The 24,470-nt window shown below is 40.3% G+C and overlaps 1 protein-coding gene across 3 annotated transcripts in view; it reads right to left on the reverse strand.

Moving 5' to 3' along the window:
• Positions 1-15,799: 15,799 nt before the first annotated feature.
• LOC108696244 (transmembrane protein 150A) overlaps positions 15,800-24,470 on the reverse strand; it is a 100,789-nt gene continuing 92,118 nt past the window's right edge. For all 3 annotated transcript variants that reach the window (XM_041568836.1, XM_018225408.2, XM_041568837.1), the window contains exon 7: positions 15,800-16,511. In XM_041568836.1, the coding sequence (XP_041424770.1) occupies positions 16,267-16,511 (245 nt within the window). In that variant the 3' untranslated portion in view covers positions 15,800-16,266. The remainder of the gene's footprint in view (positions 16,512-24,470) is intronic.

Raw genomic sequence — 24,470 nt, forward strand, 5'->3', positions numbered from 1 at the left:
TTGAAAGGTCATAATAAAAAAGGATTTTAAAAAAATCTCACTTATAATTTGGCCAAGATTTACAAAAATTGTGATAAAATGAATTGCCAAAATATAATAAAACAGCCCCTAAATGACCAATATTATCATTACTCTTACAGAGTGCAAAGGTGCTCTATCACTGCCTCCAAGCTAGTGATGAGTGGGTTGGGCAGGTTTAAGTGGACCAATTGCCCCTAGAGGTGGGTCAAAAACCATATTCAGCCTGGCCACTTCTCAACCTTTCCAAAGCATTCCAACCCTTTATTTGCCCACACCCCTCCAATAATATACGAAAAATGGGAGGACGGGTGCATGTACATAAGCTGCCATGGTTGCTGGGTCTAGTGCAAGTTGGGTTAAGGCAGGTTAGGCTAGGATGCAGGTCAAAAAACATTCAAGCCACACATCAGTTCTCCAAGTTGGCAACCTATCAACAAGAAAACAGTTGTGTTCATTGTCTCAAATTGGCACACCAGAACTAGGGTTGCCAATATTTTTATGTTAATTTGCTATTAATACATTGGCATCAAGCATCATATTTAAAATACCGGCATTTTGCAAATGCAAAAGTGACAGATCCCCTGAGCTCAAGATGTGCACTTGTCACAAGCCTGTGCCAAAGGAATATGTATTTAGGAAATACCAACCTTGTTGCTTAATAAAGCTTCTATCTGAATTGCTTTGCTATTGATAACATACAAATGGCATCTAGGAAGTAACCTGCTATAATTCAGCCCAACACACTGTTAAAGTGCATCCTGGCACAATCAGTCATATTGAAGAAAGAGGTGTAGCTAAGATTGTATCTAACTCAACTCTAAATGCACAGGTGGTGGGTGGGAGGAAAAAATTCAAAGGATTTTCCTTTTTACCTCAGTCAAAGGCAGCTGTACATTTATCTCTCTAAAATCGCTATGTCTAGTTTGTAGGTATAGTCCCTGGGACTCTCTGAATGTGCAAACACTTTTGACATTATGTTTCGCAGCAAGGTACATTCCAACTTAATAAGCGAGTAAAAATTTTTATAGAACACAGAAATGCTCTAGTTTTATATATAATAACTAGACATTAAGCCTGTTAAATTAACGGGCGCTAGAACATATGTCGTCACATACCTCCCAACATTTCAGAATGGGTAACATTAGTAGGCAGGGCCCGCTTTGTAGCACTGGTGGCCAGGGGGTTAATGCTGGTGCCCAGGGGGTGTTAACATTGGTGGCCAGGGGGGTGTTAACATTGGTGGCTAGGTGGGTTAACATTGGTGGCCAGGGGGGGTTAACATTGGTGGGCATGGGGGTTAACATTGGTGGGCATGGGGGTTAACATTGGTGGCCAGGGGGGGTTAACATTGGTGGCCAGGGGGGTTAACATTGGTGGCCAGGGGGGGTTAACATTGGTGGCCAGGGGGGTGTTAACATTGGTGGCCAGGGGGGTTAACATTGGTGGCCAGGGGGTGCTAACATTGGTGGCCAGGGGGAGTTAACATTGGTGGCCAGGGGGGTGTTAACATTGGTGGCCAGGGGGGTTAACATTGGTGGCTAGGGGGGTTAACATTGGTGGCCAGGGGGGGTTTAACATTGGTGGCCAGGGGGGGTTAACATTGGTGGCCAGGGGGGGTTATCAGCCGGCTGGGCTGCAGCAAGCTCTCGCGAGACTTCGGACCCGTGGGACACATGCGCAGTAGCGCATTTCCACGGATACAGGGACTGGGACTGGACGCAGAGACACTTGGACTTTATTATATAGGATAAACGGTGGTGGCAGACATGAGGGCTCATGCCTTCTGGGTTTTTGCCCAGTGTCATGCCAGCCTAGTCCAACCCAGATCAAAAAACAGTGGATCCAGCCTGCTCCTGTATCTGCACTCACAGGCACTGAGTCAACCTGGGGGCAGACACTTGGAGAGGATTTTGATGTGAAAATGCATACTCCTGTGCAATAGTGGATTTATGAGATGTGGGGGCACCTAAATTCACATGCCCCCTTCTATGCTAATGCTGACTCTAGATACATGCAGGTCCAGGCACATGTACACCTGAACTACACTAGGTCAGGTTTGGCATGAGCCAATGACATCACTGGATCTGCACCAGCAGCGAAACAAGACCGCGCCGGGCCCTCCCACTAAAAAATTTTTTGGTACACATTACCTCTCCTGCTTTGCTGTTTGCTCCCCCCCCACATGCTTGTACAGGCACAAGAGCAATGGGGGATTTTAATATATAGAGCAGTGATGTCCAACTAGTGAGCCACTCCCATTTGTGCCCCCCACATGAGAGTCTGCCTGCTGTGAACTTCTTATCTTGTGTAAACTATAAAAGATATCAGTACTGAGATTAACTGGCCCTTCATTGTTTACACCTCAAATTCATGCTGTAATCCCCTACATTGTTCAAATCTGTAACCCTTCTATCATTCACACCCCTAAAGCCCTGTACTTTTTACAGCTCAGACCCAGACTGAAAGTGCCCACATTGTTCACTCCTCAATAAACTGCTAGAGGGGCACCAGCATTGTGTCAATGTACAGTATGTAGTACAGTATGAACTGTTCAACTTAGAGTGGTCCTGATAGGCTTCCCTGTCTCCTGTTGTATTCTGCCTTCTCTATGCTCCTTGTGTGTGCCATTCTTTACCTGCCCGATGTGCCTTGTGTGCGCCATACTCTGCCTGCCCTATGCTCTGTGTGTGCAATACTCTGCTCCCTGTGTGTGCCATACTCTGCCTGCTCGATGCTCAATGTGTTTGTAATACTCTGCCTGCCCTATGCTCCCTGTATGTGCCATACTCTGCCTGCGCTACACTCCCTGTTTGTGCCCTACTCTCTTGCCCTATGCACCCTCTGCATGCCATACTCTGTCTGTGGGACTTGAGCCTGTAGGGTTTGTTAGCATTTGGAAATTGTTGTTAAGGACCTCTTAAGTGTTTAATCATGTGCTGGGGGTTGCTGTCCACAGGGGAGGATGAGGCATATGGATTTAAGGGTATGTTTTAATATGACTTATATTTTTCACATATGAGTGATAAGTGATATCCCTGCAGTGAGCACCACCCATTTGGAGTTCTGGTGTGCTACCACAATTATGTGGACATGGTCTTAAAGGAACAGTTCAGTGGAAAAAAATAAATGGGTAAATAAGATAAAAAATTTTTCTAATATATCTGTAGTTAGTTAGCCAAAAATGTAATCTATAAAGGCTGGAGTGACTGACTTTTGGGTTACCACCTTTTCGCTCAGTGGATCCAGGCAGGGGGTGTGGCAGTGATGCGGCAGCGACGTGGCCATGATTTCAGGGGTGGGACTATGATGCAGTGATTGCCGATTGGCCGGTCGCCACGTCAATCATAGGAAATCCTTCAAAAAACTGGGCTGTTTGTGTCAAAACTGGGCAGGTGGCAACCCTAGACTGGAGGTCAAACAGAACAGAATCCAACTCCCTGCTTTTCAGCTCTCTAGCTACGAGTTAGTCAGCGACTTTAAGGGGGGGCACATGGAACATAACTGCTTAGTGAGTTTGCCATTGATCCTTAGCATTCAGCTCAGATTCAAAAGCAACAGTTATTGCCCATGTGCCCCCCCCTCAAGTCTCTGATCAGTGGAAACCAATTTTTAAAAACCCAGTTTTTATTTTTATTCTGAACAATTCCTTTAAAAGTTCTTGTGGTAACATGGGTGTGGTTTAAAGTGGATGTGGTTTAAAAAAAAACAGGAAGTGATCAACACTGGCTTCCATTATCATCCCTCCACCACGTAGGAAAGAAAAATACCGGCGCTCGGTACCACAGAAGTTGGACAGCACTGGGGAAGCTGGGATCTGCTTCCTCTACAGTTATGCTACTGATCTACACACGCCTTCTCCCAGCAGGTGCGCCTTACTGGACCCAGCAGCACAAATAAAAATAAATTTTAAATAATAATTGATAAAGCTAGGTGGGCCCCTAGGCTATAGCTTAGGGGAGCCTGTGCATTAATCCACCCCTGCTTCTACATCCAGACTCTGTGCCTATGACGGCTATAAGGGTGCGTAGTGTGTCAGAAGGTTGTTCTCAGCAGATGTGGCTTTATACATTTAAAGGACAAGTAAACCCTATAAACCCTTACCATATCTTTAGGTTGGGCACATATTCCCCACACAAAATGTATCATTGTCAGGTTAGGCTGCACCCATAGGTGCAGATTCACTAAGAGCCAAGTTTCCGCTAGTGTCTGCTTCGCTCACATCGCAACACTTCGCCAGGCGTAGATTCGCTAGGACAACGCTAATTCACTAAAATCCGAAGTTGCGTCCAGGGTGCCGAACGTTGGCAAAGTTGCGCTATCATTACTGTGCCAAGCAAAGCAAAGTTGCGCTAGCGTTGCCTAATTTGCATACGGTGGGAATTTAAAGTTGAATGGACGTATATATTGCAGCAAATACATTACACTACACAAGCCCGGGATTCGGGAAACCTTAATAAAATAAAATAAAGTTGTTATATTGCCCTACACATGAGCCCAGTGTATAGATTATGTGCCATATGTTAGGAAATGTAGGGGGGAAAGCCGGTTACCCTAGAAAAAATTTACAATCTTTTGCAGCCTATCACCCCGAAAAATAAAAAGTCGCCAGCGTTTTTGGGACTTAGAAAAATTTTCAACTATTTTTTGAGGAACTCCTATCTACTCTATTGCACTTCGCCTGGTCTGAGGTGGCGAAGGCAAGTCTGGCGCAAGAAATAACGTTCAGTAAAATCCGCATCGTAATGAATTTGAGTAGTTACGTCCATTCACCAGAGCGCAACTTTGGCAAGCGTTAGGGATTGAATTACCGCTAAAGTCTATCTCCTTCGCTAGCGAAGTTACGCCTGCGCCCGTTAGTAAATCGGCTAAGTAACGAAATGACGTTCGTTAATGTTAAGTCACTTTGCCCTTTAGTAAATCTGCCTCATAGTGTTTTCCGAATGCAAGATTGGCAACATCATCATTTAAATTTGCATTTCCAGACACACCTGATGACCTTCCTACATGTATAAACCCATTCACTCATATATGTATAATCCCACTCATACATGTATAATCCCACTCATACATGTATAATCACACTCAAACATGTATAATCCCATTCACTAATATGTTTAAACCCACTCATACATGTAATCCTACTCACTAATGCATATTTAATCCAACTCATACATATAATCCCACTCACTAATACATATTTAATCCCATTCATTTGCTTTATCCCACTCACTCATACATGTATAATCCCATTTATACATGTAATCCCACTCATGAATACATGTATAATCCCACTCACTCATAAATGTAATCCCACTCATGAATATGTGTATAATCCCACTCAATCATACATGTAATCCCACAGACACTCATACATGTATAATCCCACTCACTAATACATGCATAATCCCACATATACATGTAATTCCACTCACTCATATGTATAATATGTATGAGAGTGTGGGATTATACATGTAGGAGTGAGTGGTATTACATGTATGGGGTAGTGGTATTATATGAGTAAATGGGATTATACATGTATTAGTGAGTGGAATTATACATACATGAGTGGGACTATACATGTAAGAGTGGGATTATACATTTATGAGTGTATAATCCCACTCATACGTGTAATCCCATTTACTCATACATGTAATTCCACATGGCACGCATTTTGCAGCGTTTGCATCCGACAGTGGTGTTGCGTCGGATTACCGTTTCAACACTATCCGACTTTATATTACTTATATTGTTCCGGTAGCATCAGACTTAACGTGTGCATTTTGTCGCTAAGAATCGTATCGTATCAAAGTCGGCCGTGTAGTCCTAACCTAAGAGATTTAGGGGATACACCAGTCTTACTGTTAACCTTTTAACAGCCAGAGTGGGGGATATCTATAGATTATAAAGAGGCTGTTCACTGATTAAATTTTAATGGAGGGGATTTACATGTCCTTTAAGGATGGTGCAATACACTAGAAGGTCTGGTATTGGATACATATACATAGAAACCTCTAGAGTATATAAGCAACTGCTACTAGTAGCTAGTCAATTAACCACTCATATTACTGAATATTTACTGACTTTTTATGCATTATCCTTTCTTGATTTCATAATTTGTGGATTTATATCCGTGATTATGTTCTTAAATAGGTTGCTCACCTTTAAATTAATTTATAGTATGATTTGGAGAATAATATTCTGAAACAATTTGCAATCAACCAGGCAGTGGATTGAATGAAAGATTGGAATATGAATAGGAAAGGGCCTGAATAGAAAGAAAAGTAACATCAGCAATACAACTTTAGCCTAATAGAGCAATAGATTTTTTTTGACTGTTGGGGTCAGTTAACTCCATTTGATAGCTGAAAACATTCAGAAGAAGAGGCAAATAATTAAAAAAAACTGTTAAAGAATAAATAAACCTTTAAAATAAGTGAATGTAAAATTGATGATAGTGCTATTCTAAGCGCTTTTTTTGCAATTTACATTCATTTTAATTCAAAGAAATAGATATGTACTGTTTATATGAATGAAGTTCATTACGGCAGTGCCACCTGCTGATCTGTTTCTAACCATTCTGACCAACATGCAGTCAAGGAACAAGTCAGGAGAAAGAAAGAGGGCTTTAAAGAAGCCTCAAATAACCTTTCTCACATCTTTATTTCTTCTGACAAGCACCGAATTACGGAAAGGCCATCTCCCGTAGACTCCATTTTATCCAAATAATCCACATTTTTAAAAAATATTTCCTTTTTCTCTGTATTAATAAAACAGTAGCTTGTACTTGATCCAAACTAAAATATAATTAATCCTTATTGGAAACAAAAAAAGCCTATTGGGATTACTTCATGTTTACATTATTTTCTAGTAGACTTAAATAACGAAGATCCAAATTATGTTATCCGGAAAACCCCAGGTGCCGAGTATTCTGGATAACAGGGCCCATACCTGTACTAAACAATTACAAAGACAAGGATTCTGTATGAGTGACCTCTCAATCACTGCAGCATGTCTTCTGTAGAACAGTTAACTTAACCTTGTAAATACCAGTAGATGCTCAGAGGCAATAGAGGTTATTCTGTGACTATTTGCTTATGTGTGTTGTGTACGGCACATGCCTTTTGAGTTACATTGGTTTGGAAATGTTTCAAATCATACTCAACAGTCTAGGGAATTAGGAGAGAACAGCTGAGGAACAACTAGCAATGAAGCCATATTGTAGCTTTACATTAAGATGCAGCCCTAAATAACACTCAAACACAGAATGCATTACTCCCAAACCCCCCAGCAACAATTCATAACAATGTTAGAACCCTACATATGGTTCTGCTAATAAAACTCGCTGACAGATAGGTGCTGGGCGGATTTCTGCAGCAATGTGTTGTACGAGTTGTAGTTTGGTCTTTTACCAACAGGAGGCAGTGTAAGAATACATATTACTATTCTTGCTTGAAAGACAATATGCATTGAAGGGTGCGTGTTACCAAACATTTTAATCCTAAAGTGAATTACAAAAAGGGCAGTTTAGCTTCTAAAAAGCATTTTTTTTCTATTTTTAACCCAGTAGACTGGGATGTCTGATCTTTAGAGACTATACATCATGTACATCATCATGTACATCAGTATATCATGTACAGTCATATGAAATAGTTTGGGAAGCCCTCTCGGCCTGCATAATAATTTACTCCACTGTCAACATAAAAGATAACAGTGGTATGTCTTTCATTTCCCAGGAACATCTGAGTACTGGGGTGTTTTCTAAACAAAGATTTTTTTAGTGAAGCTGTATTCAGTTGTATGGAATTCAATCAAATGTGAAAAACTGGCTGTGCAAAAATCTGGGTACCCTTGTAATTTTGCTAATTTGAATGCATGTAACTGTTCAATACTGATTACTGGCAACACCAAATTTGTTGGATTAGCTTGTTAAGCCTTGAACTTCATAGGCAGGTGTGTCCAATCATGATAAAATGTATTTAAGGTGGCCGATTGCAAGTTGTGCTTCTGTTTGACTCTCCTCTGAAGGGTGACAGCATGGGATCCTTTGTGAAGCCTTTCCCTAAACCAAGATCTGAAAACAAACATTGTTCAGTATCATGGTTAAGGGAAAGGCTACGAAAAGCTTTAAACGTTCAGTTTCAACTGTAGGGTATGGAATCAGGAAATGGAAGGCCACAGGCACAGTTGCTGTAAAACCCAGGTCTGGCATGCCAAGAAAAATACAGGAGCGGCATAAGCGGAGGATTGTGAGAATGGTTACAGACAACCCAAAGATCACCTCCAAATACCTGCAAGAACACCTTGCTGCAGATTATGTATCTGTACATCATTCTACAATTCAGCGCAATTTGCACAAAAACATCTGTATGGCAGGGTGATGAGAAAGAAGCCCTTTCTGCACTCACACCACAAACAGAATTGATTGTTGTATGCAAACAAAGACAAGCCACAATAATTTTGGAACAAAGTGCTTTGGACTGATGAGACAAAAATTTTGTTATTTGGTCATAACAAAAAACAGTGCTTTGCATGGTGGAAGAAGAACACTGCATTCCATAAAAATCACCTGCTACCTACTGTCAAATTTGATGGAGGTTTCATCTTGCTGTGGGACTGTGTGGCTAGTTCAGGCACTTGTTAAAGTATAGGGTTGGATGAATTCAACCCAATATCAACAAATTCTTCAGGATAATGTTCAAGCATTAGTAACAAAGTTAAAGTTACACAGGGGTTGGATATTCCAACAAGACAAATGACCCTAAACACACTTCTAAATCTACAAAGGTATTTATGCAGAGGGAGAAGTACAATATTCTTGAATGCCCGTCACAGTCCCCCGACTTGAATATCATTGAAGCAGGCTGTCCATGCTTGGCAGCCATTAAATTTAACTGAACTGGAGAGATTTTGTATGGATGAATGGTTAAAAATACAGCAATTCAGACACTCATCAAAGGCTATAGGAGGCGTCTAGAGGCTGTTACATTTGCAAAAGAAGGCTCAACTCTTGGCATGTCTTATGCACTGGCTTCACAATTAGCTGGTTCAGAGGACAGGGGAATGTGGGGAGTGCTAAGGCATAGAGGAGGGGCAGGTACTATATGAGTGACAGCTGAGACTTTTAGAATTGTTTATAACTGGAACGGATGTTTTAATAACAAAAAGAATTTGGGTTTCATGTTTAATTTGAAAAGGATTATTTTTATGTCTGGGGGACAGGTCCGCTTTAATGGTTTTAACGGTGGGTAAAGGTATGAGTAGTAGATGGCAAACACATGTTCAGGCCTGGATTCAGGGCCGGAACTAGGGGTAGGCAGAAGAGGCACGTGCCTAGGGCACAATCAAGTGGGGGCACCAAGAACGTACCTCTTTCTACAGCCTACCCCTTGTCCGGACCCTTTCTCTCCCACCGGCGCTCTCTTCCCCCTTCACGAATTAAAATATTTCCGGCATGCGCAGTTTATGCCACAGTTCCTTACACACGCAGTTTCTGATGTGCACGCATGCGCACTTCCGGCTGTGCGTGCATGCGCATTTCTGGCCGCACGCGCATGCGCACTCGAAGTCCGGCGCGCAAGGGGGCGAAGAGGGCTGCCGGGTTGCCTTGGGCGCCCGGCTGTCTTGGCCCGGCCCTGCCTGGATTTGTGGGCAGGCCCGGGCCTAGGGAGGATCTGGGGGCAGCATGTCGACCTACTGGCCGCATTTTAACTAGGGACTCTGGAGCAGCAGCAGGGAACAGGTAATGGCAGTGCAAGGGCATGGGGCTGTGCGAGGACAGGGGACATGTGTGCGAGTGGGTTGGAATGTGCACACGAGGGGAGTGCCTACAAATGTGTCAGGGTGTCTGTGGGAGGGAGCAAGTGGGTCGGGTGTGCACACAGTGGGTTAGTGTTTGGGGAGGGGGTGGGGCAGTGGTGTTAGTGGCCTAGGGGCGCATCAGGTTAAAGGGATTCTGTCATGATTTTTAGGATGTAATTTTTATTTCTAAATTACACTGCAAATTATTCAGTCTACAATATGAAATGCTATTCCTAAACCAGCAAGTGTATTGTTTTAGTTATAATACTGGTGTGTAGGCAGCCATCTCAGGTCATTTTGCCTGGTCATGTGCTTTCAGAAAGAGCCAGAACTTTAGGATGGAACTGCTTTCAGGCAGGCTGTTGTTTCTCCAACTGAATATAACTGAATGTGCCACAGTGGGACCTGGATTTTACTATTGAGTTTACAGGTAGCAGTTATCTTGTGTTAGGGAGCCGCTATCTGGTTACCTTCCCATTGTTCTGTTGTTAGGCTGCTGGGGGAATGGGAGGGAATGATATAACTTGCAGTACAGCAGTAAAGAGTGACTGAAGTTTATTAGAGCACAAGTCACATGACTGGGGGCAGCTGGGAAACTGACAATATGTCTAATCTGTTGGCTCTTTTGAGAAATGGATTTCAGTTCAGTGCAGAATATTAACTGATGCGTTTTGAAAAAAAAAAAGTTTACATGACCGAATCTATTTAAAATCCAGCACTGCACACGTTTAAAAGTAAGTTGGTACTTTTGCCCATTTTAGCAATGTCTAACCATCCTGATCAGTGGTCACCTGTCTGTGGGGATTCCACACTGACACATTCATACATTTATTCAAGCACTGATCCATGTAGAAGTGCATTCTCTCCATATCTCATCCTAAATGTCATCCAGGCTGGGCCACCATTCACTGCTTCAGGCTCCCCTGGGGGGGGGGGGTGTACTCCAACAGTTTGGCAACCACTGAAGTAAATATATAGATATTGCTGTCATGCACTTGCTGATATAGCAAAAAAAAACAAAACCCACATTTTTTCAAGATTATTATACACTGACCCTGGAAATAGCTTGAATCCAAAAATACACCATATAAAATCCAGTGAAGGTCATGTAGGAGTCAGTGGCAGAGATCCCTTAAACCATTTGAAGATATTAATAGCCTTCATGATGTTTGAGTTTTTTCAGTGGGTTTCACTCAAAGACTCAATCAATTTGAGAGATTCAAAGCGGGTTTTTTTCACTGAAAACTCAATCAATTTCAGTTTTCTGGTTGTTAATCCCAAACTTTTTTCTTAAATAAGAAACCATTCGAGTACAGTCAAGGAAAAAAGCTCACATAACTCTAAAATTCGACCTTTGATAAATAACCCCATATATTACATTATACAATAATATTCAGTACAAACCTTTTCTTGGTGATTTTAATAGAAGGGGTAAAATAAAATCGTTTTCAAAGCAAGAAAGCAGCTCCAATAATACAGAAGAACGTGTAAGAAAAATAGCATAAGATGTTCTAACACACACATATATATAAATTACTTATTTGTTGGGACCCCAAGCTTTGCGTATATTTAGCGGCACCCAGAAACGAACAGGTCTGTTGTTTGTCTTTATGCCCCTGCTAGGAAAAGAATATTCATCAATAACAAAGTCCCATGATTAACATATGCAGCCAGGAATTGACACAATGATTGTCTATTGAGAAAAGTCAGCTGAGATGACAGAACAGAACATTTGTTTTCAATAATATGGGTTGCTCTGCATTCAGAGCAGTATTAGGGACACAGAGGAAGGAATTCAGCAGTACAACATTTATGTATCACTGTGATGCTGAAAGCAAATCAGGTTTGGAGTAGACAGAAGTAATAATGTAAAGTGGATCTGAAAACCAAATGCAACCCTTAAACCCAGGCTGGGTATGTCACACTCACATGCCATTCAGGACATATGATGCTTCAGAAGCATTCTATTCTGCAATCTAAAAGCTGATCATCCATGCATTTGACACATTTCCTTTAAAATTTAAACAAAATAAATCTTTCCAGTAATTATAGTACAAATATGGGATCAGTTATCCGGAAACCCGTTATCCAGAAAGCTCTGATAGACACAATTTCATCCAAATAATCCAACTATTTAAAAATGATTTCCTTTTTCTCTGTAATAATTTAACAGTAGCTTGTACTTGATCTCAACTAAGATACAATTAATCCTTACTGGAAGCAAAACCAGCCTATTGGTGTTATTTAATGTTTACATGATTTTATATTAAACTTAAGGTATGAAGACCCATATTATGGATGATCCCTTATCCAGAAAACCCCAGGTCCTGAGCATTCTGGATAACAGGTCCCATACTTGTAGTACCTTGTCTTGTATTCGCAGATTTTCTATGCACAGCCAGATGATATAATAAAATTGTACAAAACGAAAAACATCTGTGTTGGCTGAAAGATATTAACCCATACCTAGATACCATGCAAACTGGTTGGATTTCCACTTGGGTGGGTATGAAGAAACAAAAGGGGCCATGAGCAGATTTCTCACATACAGTTCATTAATTGCCCATATACTGTATAGCAATTTAACAAACAGATAACCGGTCACATCAGGTAGAAAAAACTTTTCAGTGATCCGGACAGAAATGAGAAGATAATTAATGTAAAAGCCAAGACAACACAAACACACAAGTTCTTAAATGCCTGAGTGCTTTGCATTTATTATAACATACTGAATATTTTAATGTGGGTAGTACATAATGTAGCCAAAATACTGTGCTGGTTTCGCGGTCTTGCACCCGCTGTCACAATAACTGTCAACATAAAAAAGAAGCCAAGTTGGAAACACGTAAAACAAGAAACAGCAATGGAAAAGAGCATTACATATCAGTCCCACTTTGTGATTTCTGCTCTCCATATGGAAAAATAGATGTTTTGGCAATGGTTATATTCTTTACTTTCATCATTGAGATCAAAAAGAAGGCAAAGACAAAAACACTGAACAATGAGAATACAATCATCTTTGGTAAATCGAAAAATATCAAATATTTGGTTCAATCACAAAAATAAAGTGGCCAGTAGTTCAAGCTTAACCAGAATTATACAGGTACAGTGCCCAGTTGATACTGCAAAGTGTAATTAGCTGTATTAATTAACGGATAAACTACAGCAGCATAGCAAGGCTGCATTCGGCAGTACAACTATTGGCGAATAATATGAAACGGCTCTAAGGGGCCGATTCACTAAGCTCGAGTGAAGGATTCGAATGAAAAAAATTCGAATTTCGAAGTATTTTTTGGGTACTTCGACCATCGAATTGGTTAAATTCGTTCAAATACGAACGAAATCGAACGAATCGAACGAAAAATCGTTCGACTATTCGACCATTCGATAGTCGAAGTACTTTCCCTTTAAAAAAAACTTCGACCCCCTACTTCGGCAGATAAAACCTACCGAAGTCAATGTTAGCCTATGGGGAAGGTCCCCATAGGCTTGCTAAACTTTTTTTGATCGAAGGATTTTCCTTCGATCGTTGGATTAAAATCCTTCGAATCGTTCGATTCGAAGGATTTAATAGTTCGATCGAACGAAAAATCCTTCGATCGATCGAACGAACGTTTAGCGCTAAATCCTTCGACTTCGATATTCGAAGTCGAAGGATTTCAATTCGAGGGTCGAATTTCGAAGTATTTTTAACTTCGAAATTCGACCCTTAGTGAATCTGCTCCTTAGTGTCTCCTACCCAGTGGAATGCTGGGAGCTGCAAAGAAAACCGTTAAACTTTGATGTGGATGCTTTATAATTCTTTTTCAAAAATAGGGGTTTTTTTAATCTTTCTTAGGGTTTTTTGACATATAAAGGGTTTGTTAGTGTCAACCTAACATCATGTTGGCAGTGCATTGCAAAAAGCTGAGTGGTGCTGGAATCAGCCAATTAAACCAGGTGGAATCTGTCAGGGGATAATAGCAACTGTACATGGTGTGTAGATAGCAGCTAGGAAAAGAAAATGTTGGGTTGAAGAACACAGAAATATATAATTAATACATAAACAACAATAAGAAATAAGGAAAAACTATTTATGACAGGTTCGATTTTTTTCTACTATAGATGGTTCCCCTTTAATAAATGAACTTTTAAATTTCTACCCCTGGATTAGAGAGGTCTATTATTAAGGTGTACAAAGCATAGAAGACAGTATCAGATACTCTGAGTCTTACAGATCAGCACTTGCAAACCTACTTTAATAAATCGCGAACTGCTGGCAATACTTTTGAATGCAAATTTAAAAACTAAAAACAGAAAATCATTTCTGGACCTCAATAACCGTTAAAGATTTTACACATGGTATGAAACTGCAAAGCACTGTAATGACAGCCAATCACAGGGCTGCAAATACAGCCTTAATGCTATGGCACACAGGGTACCATAACGCCGCTACTGACTCCAGTTGACTTGAAGGAATAATGCCTGGCAGCACCAGTACTGACGTTTTTCAGGCTCATTGAGTGTTTTAGGCTGAAAAAAGTGTCTTCAGCCTTATTCTTTCAGGTGTGCCTGCAACACACGTTAAGGAGAACTAAAGCCTAAAAACAAATATGGGTAGAAATGCCATATATACAGATATGGGATCCATTATCCGGGATCCATTATCCGGAAACCTGTTATCCAGAAAGCTCCAAATTATGGGATGGCTGTCTCCCATTTTATCCAAATACTTCGAATTTTTTAAAAATAACCTTTTTAACTGTAATAATAAAACAGTACCTTGAACGTGATCCAAACTAAACTAACCCTACTGGGTTTAATTAATGCTTACATGATTCTCTAGTAGACTTAAGGTGTGAAGATCCAAATTACAGAAAGATCCATTATCCGGAAAACACCAGGTCCCAAGCATTCTGGATAGCAGGTCCCATACCTGTACTGAACTTCCTACCAGTGTAAAGTTTCATTATCTCTATAACAATAATGATCAAGGCCTTCAAAGAGTCAGTGACACTCATGATCAGTGTGGTCTTGGCAGCTGGGAAACTAATCTTAGGGGTTGGTGCAAATCATGAAGCAGAAAATGAGGTTCACGTTATAGAAGCTGAGGCTACAAGGCTGATTATTAAATTTGGATGCAAATTGTGCTGGTTTGTAAGCTGCCATGTAATGAGAATCTGAATAATTGACTAATCAGCCTTGTATTGTGGCTTTTATATTTTATATATTCTGTATATTGTGGGTCGGTCCCTAAGCTTAGGTAAGTAACAGCAGCACAGAGCATGTGGTTTGAATCAACAGAAAAGAAGATGGGGATCTAAGGAGTCGTCTCCAAAGATACAGATCTTCGCTGCTATAGGGCTAATGCCACAAGGGGCCAACACTCGGCCTGCATTTAAACACAGGCTGAAAATGAGACAATCCGCAGGCATTTACTTTCTCCTGTGTCTGTTGGCCTGGGTGCACACATGAAGCAGATTTCAGTGTAGCGTATGCATTTTGTGCTGAAATCCACTCCAAGGGTTCGGACCCAGGTAGACACATGGACTGTGGGAGCAGACACAGAAGAGCATAGTTACAATCGAAGGGGCTGATTCTATGCCTATGTTTATATATAGACTGAGCCCATGTAGCTGTAGCAGAACCCCAAAACATAATGTGCAGCATTGCTAACCTAATCCTTTATTAGACTTTAGTTCTCCTCTAAGCAGAACTGTGTGCTTTTCAGAGGGATACTAGAATTTAGACGTGAGCAGACACAACTAGCAGGAAGATCTACAATTCTTATTAATTATGGGCATAGGCAAATATCTCCCCTGGGCCCACCATCAGGCAATCGATGGCTGATCACTGTTACATATAAGGCCACCTAGGTGATTTAGGAATCCTTGAAAATAACAATCGAAATGTCCTTATTCTCTGCGCTTGTACCATAACAATAAAGCAAAAAACAAAACAAAAACATTTCAACCAAAGATTTAGATAAGGCTTCAGGTAATATATATATATATATATAATCTGCACAATATACACGAAATGACGTAGGCCTATTGGTCTTTTATCCAAGAGAATGGAAGTCAGGCCTCTTGGTAGTTGCTGAATCTACTGCCATCCTGTGGCGACTGTAATTCAGTAACAGCCAGACTAAAGGTTAATGTGACCATGTTCTAGGCTAATTTTATCATAGAAATATACTATATCAAAATATACAAAAATGTATATGGCTGATGCATTAATGCCCTATATATAAATCTTTTCATTATAACGTCTCAACTACTACATAGTACATATCAAAATTGTGAATTTGTTTACTAAACAATTACTTATATATATATTTGGGTTTTTTTTGGTCATGTGACTAGCCCTTCTCATTGTCCACAATGCAAAGTAAATTGGTCTGTCTCCTTAAGGACCAAAAGAGGAATTTTCCTATTATGTTCATACATGACAAACTGTCCAGTGTTTTCAAATCATGGCCATGTTCTCAGAGGTACTGTGAGCATGAGGTGTAGCAGGGGTGCTGGTTCCTGCCTTATAGCTTTTTGGGGCTCTGCTCGCTTTGAGAAGCACCAGGAAAGTATCTGTTGATATCGCCCCAAATTCAAAGGAAAACGTCCCATAGAAGATGAGAATGTTGATAATAAAGGTCCACTCGCAGAGGGCAGCCAGGTGCTGCAATACAAAGCCTTCCTGGATGAAGAAGACACCACCTGAAAAGGCATAGTTAAGGAAATACTGTATGCTATAGCTTTGGAGACTCTTGCAGAAGAAAGAGATAATCAGTGAATATCAGTTAATGAATGACGATAAAGGAATGTCAAATATATCAGCTATTCTACTGTCTTCAGTAGATCAACCACAGCAAAACAATTAAACAAAATAATATGAAATGATATTGATAGAACATGTCTCACCTTGTAATAATGGGATTGTGACTATTAAACAACATTTTAAAGGACTATCAACATTTTAATGTTCTGTAATAGCTATTGGGATGGTCATTCATTGTTATGATGTCATTATTCTGATCACATGAGTTTGGCATCTGGTTATTCTCCCCTTTAAGTACCTTTCCTCTAAATACTTTGTAAGAGCACATGATGAAGGGGTCTGGCCCTGAAACGTTTGCTGGGATCTCACCTTAATAAAGAATTGGAGTTTTTGTGCAGAAGCATTAATTGGAGTGTACCTTGTTCTTATCTTTTTGTGTATTTAATGATTTAATGATTTTCTAGTAGATCCAAATTACAAAAAGAACTGTTAACCCAGAAAACCCCAGGTCCTGAGCATTCTGGATAATAGGTCCCATACCTGTACTGACCACCCTATATTTATTTAATTTTAAAATGATGAAGATCCAAATTATGGAAAGATCCTTTATCCAGAAAACCCCAGGCCCCCAGCATTCTGGATAACAGGTCCCATACCTGTATGACCATCATCTTGAGACATTTAGTTTATACTTTAGTGTTTTGCTTAGGAAACAGAAGGTATGTGAAAAAAGCATATGCACATTATTGCGAAACAAAAAAAAGTCAACCCCAAAATAAAAATGTGCCTAATAAAAGAAAACATATAAGCAATTTTCCAATATACATTTATTAAACATTTTCAGCGCTTTTAGTTTTTTGTAAAAACAATTGCTATTGAAAGCAGTTGTTACTTTTTTTTTTTAAGGACCTGGTTGTTACTTTTTAAACAATGTTGCAAAAGTCTTAGTTCCCCAGCAAAGACAGGTCTGTTAATCAGCTGGCTTGTCTTACATAGTTTCAACAGTCGAGCCACCAGTGCAGAGAATAGAAAGGGGCAGACAAACACTACTTTCAATAGCAATACCATATAAAAAATAACCTAAAAAACATAGAAAATGTGTAATGAATGTATATTGCAAAGTTGCCTAGAATTGTATCCTTTTATGAGGCAAATTACTATTCTGAGGGTTGACTTGCCCTGTATGCTTTTCACCGCACAATGTGTGCTAGGTTTATACAAAGCAACAACTACTTCAAGTATAACGCTTCTTGTTACTTGTTATTAAAAAAACATGTAAAATAGCATACATAATCTTTTTTTTTAAAAAAAAAATAAAGAATTGTTTAAACAGATACTGAATTGTTCTCATGAAAGTTGCATTGTACCTACTATTGTCAGCTCAAAACACAAGGTGGCGAAAGACATATATGAGATTTATTTAGGTATCGGCTACATGTAGCTGGCCAGAAATACTGTTTCATTGTTTTATGCAAGGCATATGATCTGTAATGGCCCAAGGAAAAGAATAAACCAATGTCTAATTAGCTACAAGTAGCAGCTATTAATCTTCCCATTTGCCATAAACTAAAAGACATACATAGCAAAAGATTAAGGGGAATGTTTTCATCAAAGTTTTGAATTACAAGAGGACCATCTCCTACTCCATTTTAATGAAATAATTAAAAATGTTATACGTTATTTCCTTTTTCTCCATATTAATAAAACAGTACATTGTACGTGATCCCAACTAAGAAAGCAAAACAATCCTACTGAAGTTCTAATGTTTAACTCACTTAGTAGACTTAAGGTAAAGAGTTCCAAATTATAGAAAGATCCCTTTATCACAAGCATTCTATATAACAGGTCCCATGTACAATATTTCATAGGTATATGGTGAATGTGGCATCTTAACTATAAGCCATCATGTTGTGATGGTTTGCGCATAGAGTTGCCACCTTTTCTAAAAAATGTACCAGCCGGTGGAGGGGCAGGAACAAAAGGGGGCGGTCTGTGATGCAAAAGGGGGTGGAGCAACACGCGTGATGGCCAGAAGCCTAAAAAAAAGGTAAATACGGAGCAAATTGGGGGTGGGGCAAGGGCTTTTTCTTAAGGGTATTACAAATTACAGGCAACTACATTGCAGGTAAATTTGTAATACCAGCCCCGGCCTTGGTAGGTGTTCTACCGGCTAGGCTGGTAAAATACTGGCCGGGTGGCAACCCTATCTGTAAAAAAAAAAAGCTTTATTTATAAGTAACAGGCTCACTGCATTGTCCTAGAGTAGGATAATGGCAGGCAAACAAACCTTTATTCCCTATATACTATCTGCAGATATAGAAATCCTATCCAACAAACCACTGTGCTAAATTCTTGGAAAATGCAATAAATATTAAAAGTAACCAGTGGATTTACGTGCGTTCACAAACTGGATACAACAGAAGCATACTGTACTTTGCTACTACTTTGTATTAAGGATCCAATGAAAAAAGAACGATTTTGGAAGGGCATTTTGGAAGGGCATAAAAGACAAAATAAAACATTGTTTGATCAATCTGATAATCCAGGGCCAAATGCAGTAATCTTGTATTTATTTCAAGTGTTAATGCAGGAAAGGAATAAACAAGAAAGTATTAAAGAATAATAATCTAAATCAGAATGTGCACTCTCAAGTAATCCAAAAAGCTTATTAAAATCGTTAGCCTGTTTTTCCAAGATCTTTTTACAGGGCCACTAAAGCACACTTTTTAAAATGCAATTACGTGTTTAAAAATGAATGCATGAAAATATTGCTGTTGCATTCAGGGGCGATTCTTACACCTCCACTGCCCTGAGATGGCGTTCACTTCAGCCCCCCTACCCCCCACACTCACCTTAACAAGGGGTCCAGGGGGGGGTCCACGAGGGTTCAGGATGTTAGTGCAGGGAGAGCAATTGTGTTCTCTACTCTAGAAGAGACAAATTTTCAGTTATCAAACTGGAAATTCAGCTCTTAAAGGTGTGGCTTTTTTCCACCCCTGGTAACTGATGGGAGTTTCTCAACTGGCCTCATTGGCACAGATCCCCTGGCTGCATTGTTTCCCTAGCATATATAAGTGTTAACACTTACAGTCACATGTTACTGTATTTGTATGTCTTTTCAACGCAAGGTTTATCTACTTTAAAAGTGGTATTACAATATAAAACTTGGTTTACAAAAACTAGACTCAAGGCCAAAGCACATCATATGACATAGAATGGCTGCTCGCACACTGCTTGACTTGTTCAACTAGCTGCTGTGGGAAGAGCAGATAAATCCCATAAATTATCACATCCGATATAAAGAAGCTCACTCATTTCCAAGCCAAATAGTAAGTTGTCCATTCCTAGCTTGATACTCCTTTTTGCTACACCTTAACCCACTGAGCTATCTTTATTTGGCTAACATGAGATTTGGCAGGTAAATAGGTTAAAGGGGAACTATCGCAAAAATAAAAATTTAATCTACAGTCATATGAAAAAGTTTGGGAACCCCTCTCAGCCTTTTTAGTGAAGCAGTATTCAGTTGTATGAAATGAAATCAAAACTGTCTGTGCAAAAATTTGGATTCCCTTTTAATTTTGGTAATTTGAATGCATGTAACTGTTCAATACTGATTACTGGCAACACATAATTGGTTGGAATAGCTCGTTGAGCCTTGAACTTCATAGGTAGGTGTGTCCAATTATGATAAAAGGTATTTATAGCGGCCAATTGCAAGTTGTGCTTCTGTGCTCTCCTCTGAAGAGTGACAGCGTGGGATCCTCAAAAGATCTGAAAACAAACATTGTCAGTATCATGGTTTTGGGGAAGGCTATCAAAAAGCTATCTCAGAGTTTCAACTGTATGGAATGTAATCAGGAAATGGAAGGCCACAGGCACAGTTTCTGTAAAACCCAGGTCTGGCAGCCCAAGAAAAATACAGGAGCGGCATATGCGGAGGATTGTAAGAATGGTTACAGACAACCCAAGACCTGTAACATCGTTCTACAATTCAGCACAATTTGCACAAAGAACATCTGTATGGCAGGATGAGGAGAAAGAAGCCCTTTCTTCACTCACGCCACAAACAGAGTCGCTTGTTGTAGGCAAAAGCTCATTTAGACAAGCCACAGTCATTTTGTATCAAAGTTCTTTGGACTGATGAGACAAAACTTGAGATATTTGGTCATAACAAAAAGTGTTTTGCATGGTGGAAGAAGAACACCTCATTCAAAGAAAAACAACTGCTACCTACTGTCAAATTTGGTGGAGGTTCCATCATGCTGTGGGACTGTGTGACTAGTTCAGGAACTGGGGCTCTTGTTAAAGTTGAGGGTCGGATGAATTCAACCCAATATCATCAAATTCTTCAGGATAATGTTCAAGCACCAGTCACAAAGTTGAAGTTACGCAGGGGTTGGATATTCCAACAAGACAATGACCCTAAACACACTTCGAAATCTACAAAGGTATTTATGCAGAGGGAGAAGTACAATATTCTGGAATGGCCGTCACAGTCCCCCGACTTGAATATCATCGAAAATCTATGGGATGATTTGAAGCAGGCTGTCCATGCTCGGCAGCCATCAAATTTAACTGAACTGAAGAGATTTTATATGGATGAATGGTCAAAAATACTGCCATCCAGACATTCATCAAAGGCTATAAGAGGCGTCTAGAGGCTGTTACATTTGCAAAAGGAGGCTCAACTAAGTATTGATGTAATATCTCTGTCGGGGTGCCCAAATTTATGCACCTGTCTTATTTTGTTACAATGCATATTTTCTGTTAATCCAATAAACTGAAATACCATAACCATAAGGCATGCTATATATTAAAATGAAGTTGCTACTTTGAAAGCTCAGCCAATGATAAACAAAACTCCAAACAATTAAACTTTTTCATGACTGTAAGCTTCATCATACTGAAATAAGAAACTTTGTAACTTTTGCAAACAAATAAATATTCTGCATCGTTTCTGAAATAATGAAGTTTATCTTCACTAGCCCTCTCTCAGCATCTGTTTCTCTTCATTCTGTCTTGCAGGAGTTGGGTGTCAGATAGTCATTGACAGTTAAGCTGGCCATAGACTCAAAGATCCGCTTGTTTGGCGACATCGCCAAACGAGCGGATCTTTCCCCGATATGCCACTAACGGCATGGCTATATCGGGGGTAATTCAAATGTTCGGCTGTATGGCCGAACAAGCAAATTACGATACGCCAAGGTGCTCCGACGGGTCGGTCAAAAATCAAAAAGAAAGACTTACACTCGCACACCCTGGCCGTCCAGACTTCAGCGACTCCCAGGTGCTCGATGCCAGAGGGAATGGGCAACCTCAAAAACAACGTAGAAATAGGACAAACCGGCACAACATGGGTAATTCCAGCAGGTAAAACCTTGCTCGTTTATTGCGGATGCAACGTTTCGGGGCGTGACCCCTTTCTCAAGCTTGAGAAAGGGGTCACGCCCCGAAACGTTGCATCCGCAATAAACGAGCAAGGTTTTACCTGCTGGAATTACCCATGTTGTGCCGGTGTGTCCTATTTCTCGGTCAAAAATCAAACCATCCTGATCGATATCGTGGCCAGATATCGATCGGGAAGACCCGACGGAAGCCCCCATACACGGGCAGATAAGCTGTCAAATTGGTCCAAACGACCGATATCGGCATCTTTATCTGCCCGTATATGGCCATTAGATCCAATATATCTTATGGGGGGGTCCTTTCCTATCAGATGTATTAGAGCTCATTCAAATAACTGATTCCAGCACAAACAAAATCTAACAAAGTAACTGCATTTTACACAAATCCTGCATGTAGAGAGACATGATACATCTTCTAGGCAAAAGGAGCCTAGCAGTGGCGGAACTACCCTCAGGGCCCCCCAGCAGCGCCTCATGCCACTGAAATCCCCCTGGAAGCGCGCCACTAAAATTTGGCCGTACGGAGGGGGGTGGGGCCTGGCTGCGCGTCACGCACCAGGGCCCCGCCCCCCCTCTAGGAACGCTACTGGAGCCTAGTCTTTATTCAACAGCTGCATGAAGAAAGACTGAAGAGAAACAGATGCTGAGAGAGGAATAGTGAAGACGTACTTTATTATTTCAGAAACAGTACATTGTATTTAGAAAGTTTCTTATTTCAGTTTGCTGAAGCTTATATTAAAATTACATTTTCACAATAGTTCTCTTTTAATAACAGTGCTTCAGGTGAAATAGGCTTGTAATCCTGTGCACAATTTTGGTGACTTCTCGCCACTGCAAACCTTTGAAGGCCACTGACGTAGGAACAGTTGTAGGTACAGTAACTAAGAGTTAATCAAGAGATCACTTCTCACAAATTATGACCAATGACATTTTAAGCCAGCAGTTGATACCTGCTCTTGTGCCAAATCAGTTTATTTGGTGGTCCTGTTCCCATTTTGGCCAATCAACATTGTTGAGATCACAACAAGGGCTGATTGGCTAAATCAAGGGTGCATAGACAGATTTTGTTTAAAAATTGACTTGTGTGTCAAATTTTAGCAGTGTAGTTGCCAATATCAACACATTGAATTTTTCTTTCATTTTCTATCAGCCTGGGAGCTACCAGAAACTGCATTGGTGCTTACTCTGTTCTACAGCACTGCCCACAATATCTGTAAGGACTGAAGTGTAAAGGGATCCAAAACACAAATTCATGGATTAACACTTCCTGTTCCTCACAACTGCCCCAAAATGATTATTTTACTAAATCAATGACACTGCTTTATCTTTCATGTGCTGCATCTTTCATTCACGAGTTAAAGGCAATGATAAATTAATCATCTACATGTATCATCATTCAATAACCAGGTACGTGCCATATCCTAAGAAAGGCCTGGGTTTAATTATTGCCCAAGTAGCTTCTGTAAAATTTAATCATTCAGTTCCACAAAATTAATATGGGGTGGGGGTGATTAGGTGCTCTACTTTGCACACAAAAAAAACTAAGTTAATCGTTTTAATGTGTTACAGTATAAGATATGGGGTTAGCGCAGTTTTAACTGGAACATAATTTTCAAAGCACAATATGTGCAGCACGTTTGTGCTCACTGCCTCTTTTTAGTATGAATATTGTTTAATGTAATAGTAAACCATACCACCCGACCATCATATTATATTATTATCATATTATTTAACAGGGAACAACAGTAATGAAAAAGCAACAACAAGCAGCTGTCAGCAGGGAATAGGTGTTTTTATCACTGCAGTGCCCCTGGAAAAGACTAAAATGCCCAATGTACACATGCCATATAATGCTCTTCTAATGTTATTGTAAAAAGCTTCTCCTGATAACTTTAAGAGCTGAAATTTCGATTTCAGGTCTGCTTCTAGTGGTGACTAATCTCCAGTAAAATGTTTCCCACTGCCAATAATGTGAATCTCTGGTGGTAAAACCCAAGTGTCGCTCCAGTCTCCCAAAATCACTTGAAGATTCCTCAGGAGATTAGTTGCCCGCAGAAGCAGAGATGTATCGCTAGCAATTAACCTTCTGATGTGCCATTGCACTTAGGATGGTGGCACACGGGGAGATTAATTGCCAAGTGACTACTATCTAAATGTAGGTGCTGGGTATTCTGGGCTCTCTGCCAAAAGCCTCTCATTCAATTACATTTCAGATACATTGTATCTTTTTCTAGCTGTTCAGTGCAGCAGTGCAAAGAGAAACTCAGGACATTTCAGTAACAATCTTGGACGGCTGGCTGAGCTGTCACAATAGGGAATGTCCTGGCACAGTTGGGAGGTATACACTAGTGATGTGGCCTCCCTTGGCCCACTCTGGCATGGTAAGTACAGATCAGTGCAGATCACTGCTGACATTATAAAGCTTTAGGATAGTGGCAAATGGGGAGATTAGCCAGCAGCAAATCTTCTCTACTTCGGGCGACTAATCTCCCC

The sequence above is a fragment of the Xenopus laevis genome, chromosome 7L (assembly GCF_017654675.1).
Source record: "Xenopus laevis strain J_2021 chromosome 7L, Xenopus_laevis_v10.1, whole genome shotgun sequence".
NCBI lineage: Eukaryota > Metazoa > Chordata > Amphibia > Anura > Pipidae > Xenopus > Xenopus laevis.